At 44.0% G+C, this 12,971-nt stretch overlaps 1 protein-coding gene across 9 annotated transcripts in view; it reads right to left on the bottom strand.

Annotated features, from left to right (window-relative positions):
* Positions 1–5,640: 5,640 nt before the first annotated feature.
* Positions 5,641–12,971, bottom strand: part of magi1b (membrane associated guanylate kinase, WW and PDZ domain containing 1b) — a 155,054-nt gene continuing 147,723 nt past the window's right edge. For 5 of the 9 annotated variants that reach the window (XM_039797029.1, XM_039797033.1, XM_039797030.1 and 2 more), the window contains 2 exons: positions 11,477–11,615; positions 5,641–7,627 (listed from right to left, as the gene is read on the bottom strand). In XM_039797029.1, coding sequence (XP_039652963.1) covers positions 6,402–7,627; positions 11,477–11,615 — 1,365 coding nt within the window. In that variant the 3' untranslated portion in view covers positions 5,641–6,401. Of the gene's footprint in view, positions 7,628–9,043; positions 9,752–9,892; positions 11,616–12,971 lie in introns of those variants that run through there. The other 4 variants (XM_039797036.1, XM_039797035.1, XM_039797038.1 and 1 more) reach the window with 4 other exon arrangements.

Here is a 12,971-nt window from a genome sequence, read left to right as displayed (position 1 = left end):
TGACTACTAATGCAGTGTTTGTATCAGTGCATGCATACATGCAAACATCATAATTTAGCCTTGACACATAGCATCTCACAAAATATTTGGTAGTTGTAAATTCAACAATCATTTGAATTGTGAGTGCTACTACTCAAGGTCCACAACCTACTGTGTCTGCATTTATATAACACTAACTCATTTGACTCTTATGAGCTATATTCTTTTTCTGATATTTGGACATATATATATATATATATAAAAGAGTATTACTATTACAACTAGTTTATTAAGAATGGATTAGATTTCCTTTTGTCTTTTCCAAATTCCTCACCAATTTAAAGGTCCAATATGTACTATATTTACTGTAATAAATCCAAAAATAATAAATAAAATAATAATCTTTTCTGACAACAATGCTAATGCCAGTATTTTCTCCTTTTGAAATTTCCATTCCGTGACAGAATTTCTGTTTGTGTTTTGGCCTGTGTGTTGTTTTCAACTACCCAGTTTGACGGCCACAACGGGTTGCCAGATATACCTGTAAAAACGTCAACCCAGCGTGCTACAGCTGTAACGGTAGTACAGCCATGAAAGCAGCAAACAAACGAACAGGATCAATGGAGATAGATTCTACCCGACCAAAAAAAAAACCCGGCATGTTTCTATCAGTTGTGTGACCAGAGACGTAACAAACTCTGGGTAAATATTGGAGATGTATTTGAAAGATGGAGACAGCTTAGAGCCCAAAAGGACGCCGAGTTGGCTAATTTCCTCCTGAACTGGTAAGCATTAGCTTCAGGCTAATTTATTATTTGTCATGTCAACATTCGTTATATAGCTAGAGTACCCGGGTTGGGTACTCGCAAAAACAATTGAGACACAGCCAGTAAAGTGATCCCGACTGGTCCTGGCTAACGCCGCCATGCTAACCCTGCTAACTGCTAACGTTACTGGAGGACCAGGCAAGCGGGCCACGGCTGTTTACAACATGTAGCCTGTTCAGCGGCCGTAGGCGACAACGGTGAGTTATTTTAAGCCAAAAAGTGTGCCTGTCAGTTGGGCACAGAGCTCTGCATGAGCACTGGCTTTTATGACTGTCAATATAGCCAGCATCTAACGTTAGCTACTCTGCTGCGTGTGCTGTGAAGTAATGTCTGGCTATGTGAGACAAGCGTCTAGCGACATTGTTGTGAATGCCTCCGTGAACTTCGAGTCTGGCGAGGAGGGGGCGGGGGAGACGACTCGCTCCAGTATTTTGAATTTGTACTGCAGTAAAGTATTTTAAACACTAGCTGTCAGTATTACATATTGCACCTTTAAAAAAATCGTAATCCTCTTTTTCTATGTTGCCAAGGTAACACTCCCCCCTTCCCTCCACAAAGCCTTTATAGCAACTTCAAAGCATTGATATTTAACATTGGTAAAATCTAAAAAAAAAAGAAATTACGTTAAAAGGATGGCAGATCTTTGAAGAATATTTTGCCTGCTGAACACATGACTGATTTCCTTTCCTGGATTACACAGTCAGAACACACAGATTGCATTATTATGCTCTTGATTACAGAACTAATGGGACGGGGCAACGACCTGAGCACAGAACAGCAGAGCACAGTGCTACTTGACATAGGTAACAGATTATTTCTATTTCTGCTGAAAGGACAGGACATGTAATCTCATGTAGTAGTTTATAAAGAAGGGCAGCTTGGCCGCAACAAAAAGAATAGCAAGTATTGTGCTCACATTACAAAACATCCCGGTGCAATGCATAGAACAATAGACCTGACTCTTACATCCCAAACCTCAAATCAGAACATGTTTGTGGCTTTATGATAGGGCTCGATGGTGTTTTAAGCCCCCAACGTCGACTTCAAGGCAGCGCTGCGACCGTCGACTTCAAGGCACCTAACCCTAACCATTGCCTAATCCTAGTGCCTTCCAGGCAGTGCTGCCTGGAAGACGACGTTGGGGCCTTGAAACACCAAACACCTATGATAGGAGGTGATCAATATCCTATCTATACTATTCATTCTAAGTATGGCGTAAAATTGAGTATAGTGCATTAAAACTGCATAGTATGTGGCTTTTGTGACAAGAGAAATGTCTGGATCTATACTAAATTAGGAAGAATTTCTGAGTATGTGGCATGAGCTCACTGAATATACTGTTGGCAGCACAAGAGGGAAAGTCAGAGGATCATAAAGTGATCAAAACTCATTCTGTAGATACTGAAATATTTACACCAACATTTACAGCAATAGCTTTTAAGATATTTTACTCAAAACCAAAAATGACAACCTTAGTTGTACTCACTTAGTGAGTAAATGTTAGGGTATCACCAAAGTCAACAGGCTGAATTTCTGCACACATATCCATGGCAATCCATCCAGTAGTTGAGATATTTTAGTCTGAATGAAGGTGGTGGACCGACTGACCTACTGACTGACAGACTGACATCGCCATCGCCATCCACAAAGTCATGCTGCTCAATGACTAAAGATATTGATTAGTGTAGCTTTAAAAAAAAGGCTGTTTACATATACCCTCTAGTATTCGGATATGTAAATATAGACACAAAGAAATGCTTATAAGTGCTCTAACTAGAGTATTAGGTAAGAAGTCTCTTATTTGTTTATTTTGTGGAAATATGAATTTCCACAAAAAACTACCAGCTGTTAAGAAAAATTAAACAATCAAGTTCTTTTGGGATCTTTGGTTTGCCAAAGATATCTATCGAGTTACCACTTGGATAAAATAAAAATATGCGTGCTTTCAACTGAAGGAAGAAAATCCCCCATTTAATTAAAAAGGACTGACTGCAGTCTTATGAGGTGCGGTGTCTGTGGATATCAGCTGCTGATTGATTAGTGTGGCTGCAGCCATTTCTCTACTTAATATAACCATCCACCACAATAGCCTCAAGCGTTACATTTACATCGAAAAATCCTATCGAGTGCTATCACTATAACCATGATAAGAAAGACACACACTGTACGAAAGGCCCTTTGAGCAGCCACAACACATTCATCCACCACACCTCTCTCCACGAGAAGGCCGATTTCCATGCGCAGCCGAGCATGAGACAGATACAATATTAGGACAAAGAACAGCTACAACATGGCTGCAGTGTGTATGTCCATAACATGACAGCAGTGGGTATCACAACAGGCTCGTTAGCTATGATGCTGAGCTTCCTGACAGAAAAGTAACTTCAGAATGTAGAAATGTTCATCCTCTCTTGAGTGAAAGCATCTTGGAATCCTGAGCACACAGCCAAAAATAAACCTGCACTTTTGTTTTCTTTTCATTTACTTTCCTCCCTCAGCCTTGCGTACGCATCTACTCTTGTCTGCTCTAGGCAGCTGGAGGAGAGAGCCTGTTGCATTGTTGTTTCCGTGGCAACGGGGGAGCAGAGGGTCCCAAGGTCGGCGCGAGAGCACCGGGAGCCGAGCTGATGTGAGAACGGAGGCTTGACCCTGCTGGCTGTCGCTGCGCCGGGCTGTAGGCATGTTGTTATTGGACTTTTCATTACCGTCTCTTCCTCCTGCCTGGCACTGACATGATGAATTGTCACCAGACAAGGGTTGTTAATCATTTCTGGGGTCGCACAAGCAATACAACATGGAGCTCTGTTCCTGCATTTGATGATGAGAAGGAGTGGAGTATGTGCTGATAAAGATGGAGAGTTTTAAAGAGAGGGGAGGAGAGTGTTTCGCTGCTGGAAAGTGGATTACATCCATTATTTAGGAGCTGCTTCCCCTTCACTGTGAGAGAGGAGAGAAAAAAGGAGGGAAGTGTTTGCAGGGTACAAAAATCTCCTTTGTGCCTCTTTGTTGATGGCAGTATGTCCTGAATAAGACCCAATTCTTACACAAGTCAATAACTGACCTAATTATAGTTTAGAAAAAAATGATGTAATTATAGGTACTTATTTAAAATAAAATCCTTTCTTATTGTAATCAATAATCTTAACAACTAAGTTGCAATGCATGTCTCCTTCACTAGGACAGGAAGCCAGAGCCATGAATGTAGCCATGTAAAACACTTTCAGATCATTGCATCAAAAGGAGTAAAATGCATTGAGGCGCTGTTGAATCGCAGAGAAACTAGGCCAAAAAAAGCTCTGATATGATACTGTTTGATCGTGATGCTTCATCTCTGCTTCCCATTTGCTCCTAGGAGCTGCACAGATTGTGTCCACGGGGTAATCTTGAATGCATACTTTTGAACATATAGTATTAAGTACCTTGGCGTGTGTTGTAGCAAGTGGAAGGAACTTCATATGATGAAAACTCAGATTCAGATTCTCGGCATGTTAAAGCAAACGTTCATGCATCCAATGTCTAAGTGAGGGTGTGAGGAAGGTACTGTAAATATAGTCTCGCTTTGCCAGATCATCCACGCGCTGCGAAGCGGAGGGGGGTCTGGCTACTCCACACAGCACTGCGGGATGGGAGAACAACGTGCTCTGGTTTATTGGCATTTCTTTACACCAATCACAATCGTCTCGGGCGGTGCTAAGCGCCGGACGGAGCCGCTGCAAAATAGTCGTGCGAGAGAATACTCAGGTTGAGCAGATAGTCTAGTCTGGCTGTCTCAATTTACCCTGCAGAGATCTGAGGAGCACTCAACCATAGTCCTCATAAAACCACCTTTGAAATGTCAACAAAAAAGAAAGCGGAAGGAAATGGAAATCGGCGAAAATACATGCATCCGGTGGAATTTCCTGCAGCCACCGGAGCAATCCCGGAAGTGGAACATCAAGGATATAGACTACTGTAAATATAACCTAAACAGACATTATCAGATACTTAATAGACACAGGCCATATTGAATATTTAAATGCCAGTATTTTAAAACTTAAATATTTTGAAAAAAAGATAAAAGGAAGAAAAGAACAAACATGAATGTATCTTAGACTGAATTCAGCAGTTGCAGTGTCGTGCCTCATCTGTCTCTGTATCTCAGCATCAAGCGCTGCCAGACGACATATTCCATGTCTCTGCAGTAGTAAATCCCTATGGCATCACCAGGAGTGACCACTCTGTTCTCGGCTGTTTTCTCTTATCTCCCCCATTGTTGTTTCTGGGAGGGGAGCGTCGTCATCATCATCATCATCATCATCATCATCATCCACCTACCGCTGTCACTGTCCTGAAATAGGGACGCAGCTTCTCTGCTCTCTCAAAAGAAAAATCTTTCGGCAAAGGGAGGAGATACAGGAAGAGGAGGAATGAGTCTTGAGGACAAAGGGAGAAATAGGGCATAGAAAAGGCACAAATCAAAGTAAGCAGGGAGAGGAGGAACATTTTTTTAAGACTGGTCTATCCAGGCTTTGATGTTGTGAAAGGATGGGAGCTCCTTGCTTTACTTTTCTTCAAAGACTTCAAACACACACACACACACACTCTCTCTCTCTCTCTCGGGAGGCCAGAGATAACAATGTCAGCCTCTCCACGTTCTTGTTTGCTCAGTACTCTCCAGACTCTTTAGGATACTTTTTCTACCTGCCACCCAATATCTGCCTTGCTAGGAAACTTAAACCTGTTGTAAACCTGACATTTTAAGGACTTTAATCCCAAAATGATTCTAATGGCTGTGACAACCAAAGAGAGCGAACCAAAACAACCACACACTTGTTTATTCGTTGAATATATTATTTTATTTTAACATAATCATCATCATCATAGTTTAACTTTTAATGTTCCCTTCATTCATTTAAAATGATTACCTCTGAATGTACACATACTGCAAACTGTCAAAAATATACAAACAAATGCAGGCTTGTGCTATAGTCTGGTCAAATGTCTAAAAAACAGTGGCACTGGGGAGAGAGAGAGAGAGAGAGAGAGAGAGAGAGAGAGAGAGAGAGAGACAGAGAGAGACATTGAAACCGGTAAAGACATGCACAGCATCATTGTGAGCACCGGTTACAGTGATCCAGGTGCGTGGTACTTCCATGGGATCCTCGTGGAAAAGTACATACATTTCATCATCTGACAGTGCGGCACAAAATGCCCGTCACATATCAAATCAAAAGCAAAATGTTGCTTGTTAATGGAACTGTTAGGCACATCATTGTTTTTTATGGTTTTATATTTTCTGGAAAAGTCTGAGTTACTGTAAATGTAGAATGCTTAACCAAAAACAAGAACCGAAAAAAAAGAACATACAATTTAAAAAAAAAAGGAAGAAAACAGCTTTCAAAGTCATTTTGGAATCACTGTCTTGTTAGTAACTCAACTTTGTTACATCAGGTGTGTGTGTGCATGAGTGTATGTGTGTTGTCTGGTGTGTGTGTGTGCGTGCGTGCGTGTGTTAGTTCACAATTGGGTGCATTTGTGTAGAACCAAGCGGTAATATGTGAGTGAGTACTTGAGGTGTTTGTGGGTAGTGGCTGTGATTGGCTGACAGCCGTCCATTCAGATGCTCAGGTCTTTGGGGCTGTCCTTGTAGGTCTTCTTGGGCTCCGGCAGGGCGGTGGAGCGACTGGTGTTGCTCTTGAGCGTGCTGTAGTACTCTCTCACCTTGGCCGCTACAAAAGTGTCATCGTCCTCTTCGTCCTCCGAGTCGTCCCTTCTGAAGCTCCTCAATGGGGAGATGTCTCGTCCCAGGCTGCGGGCTCGGTACTGCGGCAGGGGGGAACTGCCTCGGCTGGCGTAGCGCCCATCCCTCTCCGTCCTCTCGGTCGAGCGCCCCCTCAGCAGCGAGCTGTACCTCTTGTAGCCTGAATCGGAGTCGGGGGTGCGCACTCTGGGCAAGATGTTGTCTCGGAAGGCGTCTCTCTGGCCGCCACGGGATGCCACATCCGTTAGCAGCCTGTCCCCCCTGTAGGCTCTATCCATGGAGGAGGCTTTCAAAAGCAGGCTGTCCTCCCCGTACAGGCGCTCCTCCCTGCGCAGCGGCGGTAGCGTGGCCTCTCTGTTCAGGCGGTCCAGGGCTGGGGGCTCACGGAGGACGCTGTCCTCGAGAGGGAAGCTGAGTTCAGGAGTCTTGGGTGGCTCCTTCAATACGGCCTCGCCCCCGTTGGGCTTCTCGTTGCTGCGGCCCTGTCTCTCTGGGGAGGCGTACCGGCGGTAGGGCTCTGAGGAATGGGCGTGGCGTCTGGTGGGGGAGTGGTGCCGAGAGCGGTGGGGGGACCTGTGGCGGTGAGGCGAGCGGTATGGAGAGCGGTAAGGAGAGCGGTGGCGGCGATGTGGGGAGGAGTGGTGACCTTGGCGTCTGTCCGGGGAGCGGCCGTGGCGGCGCCCCCCGTCGCGGCTATCCAGGGTGTTTTCTGCACTGCGCGACCGGCTGTGCCCCTTGTTAGGTGAACGGTGGCGGCTACGGTGGTGGCCGCTGGAATGGTGGCGGTGGCCGTCGCTTCCTTTGTCATCCTTCTTCTTGGACGCAGCCTTCTCCGTGGACTTCTTCCCCCTGTGTCTCCCCGTGCTGGTTTTCTTGTTGGGGGAGCGGTGGTTGGAATGGTGGTGCTTGCCAGTGCCGGTAGAGTGGCGGGTCGGCTCCTTCTTGCTCCGGGATGGTTGTTGGGGTTCTGGTGGGTTTTCTGATTCCGATGGCGTGTTGGTTGGGGGCAGGGCGCTCACTTCCGCAGCGTTTTGTAACCCTGAGGCTGGGTCAGCTGGGCTGATGTCGTTGGGGCTGCCGTCTGTAACAAAATGGGACATACAGACGAGGGCAGGGGGATCAAACATGCATCTCGAGTCAAAAAGTCTCCTGTCTGCTTTCACATTAACCATGCGGAATCACTCAGACATGAAGCTGAGAACATTTCCAATGGAAGCCATTCTGATGTTGATGCCAGCTAAGATGGCTAGTTGTTAGATGGCACAGCAACAGCCAGTGAGTAAAACATTAGTGTAGCTAACGCGTGACAATAAAAGGCAGTGACACAAAAGGCAGCCAGTGCTTGAAGAGACTAGCTACCCACAACAAACCTGTTGCCAGGTCTACCTGGGGTCACCTCTCTGAAGCAGAATGGGAGTCGGCTGGTCAGGCAGCTGCGCTGGAGGCTGGTCGGTCAATGTGCTGCATGTAGATGATGCTGCTTGACTGTACTGATTGGCCATGCTCGTTCATGCACGTTCATGATGCCCTAAACACTTTGTACATGTTTACAGCAAATAAAATGCTCAAGATGAGATCCAAAAACTACTGCTATACTGCATGTGTTTAAAGTGATGGTTCGGAGTAATTCACCCTAGGGTCCTTTGCACCATGACCTCGAGCCAAACACCCCCCCAGAAGCTTTTTTCACCTGGGTCTAACATTGGGAGAGTTAGCGTAGAGTAGCGTTATCAGCTGAATAGCTTAGCGCAGGGGCTAATGGACCCACGTTTGTATCTTGTAAGTTACCCCACTAATAATGCCCGAAATGATACCAAACGTCTACAAGTAGTACAAATAAGTTATGCACTCATAAAACGATGGATTGGAAAGTTTGTAAGTACACCAGAAGTTTATGAACACTTGCCTGCTCTCTTCTGCTCTCTGTTGCTGCTGCTGCTACCTGCAGTTAGACAAGTGCTTAGGGCCGTCTACAAATTACTACACCGAAAAGAGTTACAACAAAAATATTTATTAATTCAATGATTAAATAAGGTAATGTCTCCAAACTTACCTCAATTATTACTTGTCTCCTGCTAGTTATACTACAGCACTTACTTAAAAAAAAAAGTTAAATTAATAAATATTTTTGTTGCATCTCTTTTCGGTGTTGTAATTTGTAGACGGCCCTAAGCACTCGTCTTACAGCAGCAACAACAACAACAGCAGAGAGCAGAAGCCAGCAGGCAAGTGTTATTTACATAAACTTCTGGTGTACTTACAAACTTTCCAATCCATCGTTTTATGAGAGCATAACCTATTTGTACTACTTGTAGACGTTTGGTATCATTTCGGGCATTATTAGTGGGGTCATTTACGAGATACAAACGTGGGTCCGTTAGCCCCTGCGCTAAGCTATTCAGCGGCTAACGCTACTCTAGCTAACTCTTCCAATGTAAGACCCAGGTGAAAAAAGCTTCTGGGGGGGTGTTTGGCTCGAGGTCATGGTACAAAGGACCCTAGGGTGAATTACTCCAAACCATCACTTTAAGTGGCATTTTACCAATACGAAAATAATTAAATGTTATGCACAATTTTACATAGATTTCGCTTGTGTTACCTTAGCGTCGTTCATCCGGTTATTCTTACTAAATCCTCTACACATGCAGCCACCAGAATGCTTTGTTTATCAGATTCTTAGGATTAAACTTTACAGTCATTCTAGCCTGTTCTACTTGTAAATACGTCTTCAGGTCTACATTTAACTGCAGGAATACAACTACAGCAGAAAACTAGCAATAGCAAAGAGGTTGTTCTGTTATGGGCTATAGTAGTGTGACTATCTAAACTAATAAACAAGAACAAACTAACACTCTGCATTTCACCTTTGGACGGGTTACCCAAAGGCTAAATGCAACTGGGGCAGACATATGCATGTAAACAAGTATCCGTAACAGCGGCTACGGCAGCGGCGGTACTGGCAATGTATTTTGGGTGGATGGATTTGTATGTATGGGGTAGAGCATGGGCATGGGTGGGTTGAGGCCACATCACACAGAGGATCAGGATGGCGAGAGAGCGAGACCGAGAAAGTAAGACAGGAAGTGGGAGGAAGAGCCAGACGACAGGGGAGGACAGTTACAAACCGTGGTCTGATTTTGGAGGACAGAGGCCTCCCCCATCTTGTCATTTCTCATACATGCAGTGAGATGGGGAACGGCCATCCCTGAAGGAAGACCAGAGCCCAGGGCAATACAGGAAGAAGGGAAGATACAAAACAAAAAGGAAAAAAACAAAACAGAAAAAAGAGAAGAGCACAGGGTTTAGATCGCTTGGAACCAACTTGAAGGAAGAAAAGGAGAATTAATTGTGTTGATTTTTTTAATGAAAAAAAAAAGTGTTTATTTGATCATTGAGTCATTCAGAATAAAGAGACAGTCCAGGAAATTACCCAAACCCTTCAGTGGAACCCATCAGTTACAGAGAAAAGTCCTGGAACCAAGCGCACACACACTCAGACACACTAACCCACACACACCTAAACGTGGACACAGAAGCAGCAGAAACCCAAACCCCAAAAATAAAGACAGTGAGACTCACACCCACAACAATAGCGTATGAAGCAGTTTTACATTGCTGACAGAAATGAAAAAAAAAATGAAAGAAACTAGGCAAGAGGTTGTGCCAACTAAAAAGTTTGAATAATGATCCAAAATATACAAGTTCACATGATGTCATATTGGTGCAGGTTAAGACAGCACATTCTTAGCGCAAATAAAATTACATTGACAAACTTTTCAAGACAGGCAAATGTATCTCCACTCAAAAGAAAAGTAACAAAAAGAAAAAGAAAACATTGATGACTCGTGACTATCAATCAAAACTGGTCAATACGATTAAAAAAAAGGAACGTTCCATAAATATTATGGAAAATAGACAATAGAAGAAAAAAAAAAATCCAATTTACACTTTTGACAAGATCATGCAGCAATAGACTTTTATCCATTAATATGTGGCTTCGATCATGGCTCTGTACATGGAACAAAAATACTTGTAAAAATGCCTCTATTCTTTTCATCACTGTACAAAACGTCTATATAATTGGAGCGACTCTTTTCCTTTTTGAATGGGGATGGGTGGAGTTCCTATTGTCACAGCTTTTCAATTACATTAACAGTGGGTGCAAATAAAATCCATGGATTAGTGAGTAATGTCAAGCACAGTATAGTGAGATTTTCCTCTTTGAAATGGCAAAAAAAAAAGCATCAGACTGCCTTTTCTTCTCAATACAGGTCTCACTTAAAACCCTTAAGAGTTCAGTAGCTTACATTCACCTTCAATAAATATCATAAATATGCTTGTGTCACGTCCTAACCAAAGCTGTGAGATGTCCCATTTCATCATGGGATGCAATGGATTAAGTTTTCTTTTCCTCTTAACGCTAAATTAGTGTTTAAATGAGGATTTGGAGCCCTCAATATTACTTCTTACTCACAGGAAACACTGATTTGTTACTACTCTGGTTATTCAAACCCTGTAAACAGTTTCTGTTTTCATGTAGCACTGAAATCAGACCCACCACCATTCTGTAAAGTCCCAGCAGAGTGCTTTTGCTCAGTGGCCAGAAGGTGAAAAGTGACAGCGGGATGACATGGAAACTGAGAGCAGGTGACAGCAGGAGGGGGCAACAGCACCCAGGGGAGCACCCTCCACCCCTGCTCCCCCCCCCCCAAAAAAAAATCCCAAAGCCCAGTAGTGACCTCCACCAGAAAGAAACACAAAACCAACCAACCCCTTCCCCCTCCCTGGTGGGTTTGTCCCAGGGATGGGTGTAGGGTCCTGGGAGGGTAATATAGTTCTTTCCCCTTCGACCCACCACCGTCCACTGAGTGTCCCCTGGCTCAGGGCGTGAAGATGGGGGAGAAGGGAATGTTTTCGTAGATTGACCCACCATATTCAGGCACAGAGCCATCACCCCTCTTAAGCACCAGATGGGCCCGCCGGCCTCCACTCTTGATGAGCTCGATGGCTCGCGCGTGCTTCATGCCCTTGGTGCTCTCGCCGTTGATCTCCAAGATTTCATCGCCGACCTACGGAGAGGTAGAAGACCATGAAGGAAAGGGAGAGAGAGGGAGGAAGCAGAAGGTAGGAGGCAGAGAAGAGTGACAGAGTGACAGGTGAAGATGGAGGGGAGAGGAGGTAAATCAGAGGGGAAAAGGAGACGTGACAAAAGCCAGAAGAAGGAGAGGAGACAACAGAGCAAGGCCGAATGCAGAAAACAAGTGACAGTGGGGAAGAAGAGGAAAGATGAGAGGCACGAAGGTTCAAAGGGACACGATGACAGCAGAAGGGAAGGAAAGGGAAGACAGATTGAGGAGAAGTTACATATCAAATCTTCCAAACGGTAAACCGCACAACATCAAAAAAAAAAAAAATGTTTTCTAAGTCAACAGTTTCCAGAGAGGGCAAATTGCGTCGAAAAGCAGCAACTGTGACGCTGACAGAGGAAAACGAGAGAAAGAGAGAGGGGAAAAAATTGGAGCCAGAAAAACACTTTTTGCTTCCCGGTTCTTTGCCTCCACGCCTCAAGTTATCTGACAGTGCTGTCTGCGCCGAGGGAATTCTTCTCTGGCAGAATATGGATCTCTCTCACTGACACCTCTCTCTGCCTCACTGAGCTGCTACTATTAATAGCTCTGCTAATAAGGTGCAAAACCACAAATGTATATATTTATACAGGCATGTACAAATGTGCTAATACATGCACACCCACACACTTCCTAACTGTAGCGTATTAATATATACCAAAAACTCTTATAGCTCGCATTCACAGTATCTGCCAACATGCTCTCTGCATATGTCTCACATGCAAGCACAGGCGAGAATCAATTAACCCCACATTGTATATTCAATCAAGCAGCCCAGGGGAAATGCTACTGACTTAAGCAGTTCATCAGATTAAAGGTTAAATATTACAGTTTTATGACAGCTTCTGTAGCATGTATGAATGCCACTTCATGAGCTAGTAGAGAAACGCTGATTAATTAAAATGTACATATTCTGTGCACAGGTATGCTCTTTTACTGTGCAATGTTTGCCTTGTGTTTTGATATTGCACTCGCACAATGAACCTCTTATGTGCTCAAACCTGGAGGCACCTGTGTTTGTACTCATATATGCATTATGTACATTATGCACAAGCAATTATACTGATGATAATATTATTCTGATGGCTGTTAAGTCTATGAGGCAGTATCATCAGCCCCCTTGTTAATCAACAGTCAACTGGCTTAGACTGCACCTGAAAATAGGGAATTACCATATCAGAATCAGTACATAACATCTAGTAGTCAAAATCTAATCACGTTTGAGACAAGTTTTTGTGTTGTCAGTGTAGAAATGCGCAGCACTGTCTAAACCCTATTTTTCCAATTTTTTTTTACATT

This window comes from Perca fluviatilis, chromosome 4 (genome assembly GCF_010015445.1).
Source record: "Perca fluviatilis chromosome 4, GENO_Pfluv_1.0, whole genome shotgun sequence".
Lineage (NCBI taxonomy): Eukaryota > Metazoa > Chordata > Actinopteri > Perciformes > Percidae > Perca > Perca fluviatilis.
The sequence above is the reverse complement of the archived record's forward strand: the minus strand, read 5'-3'. Positions and strand labels throughout refer to the sequence as shown.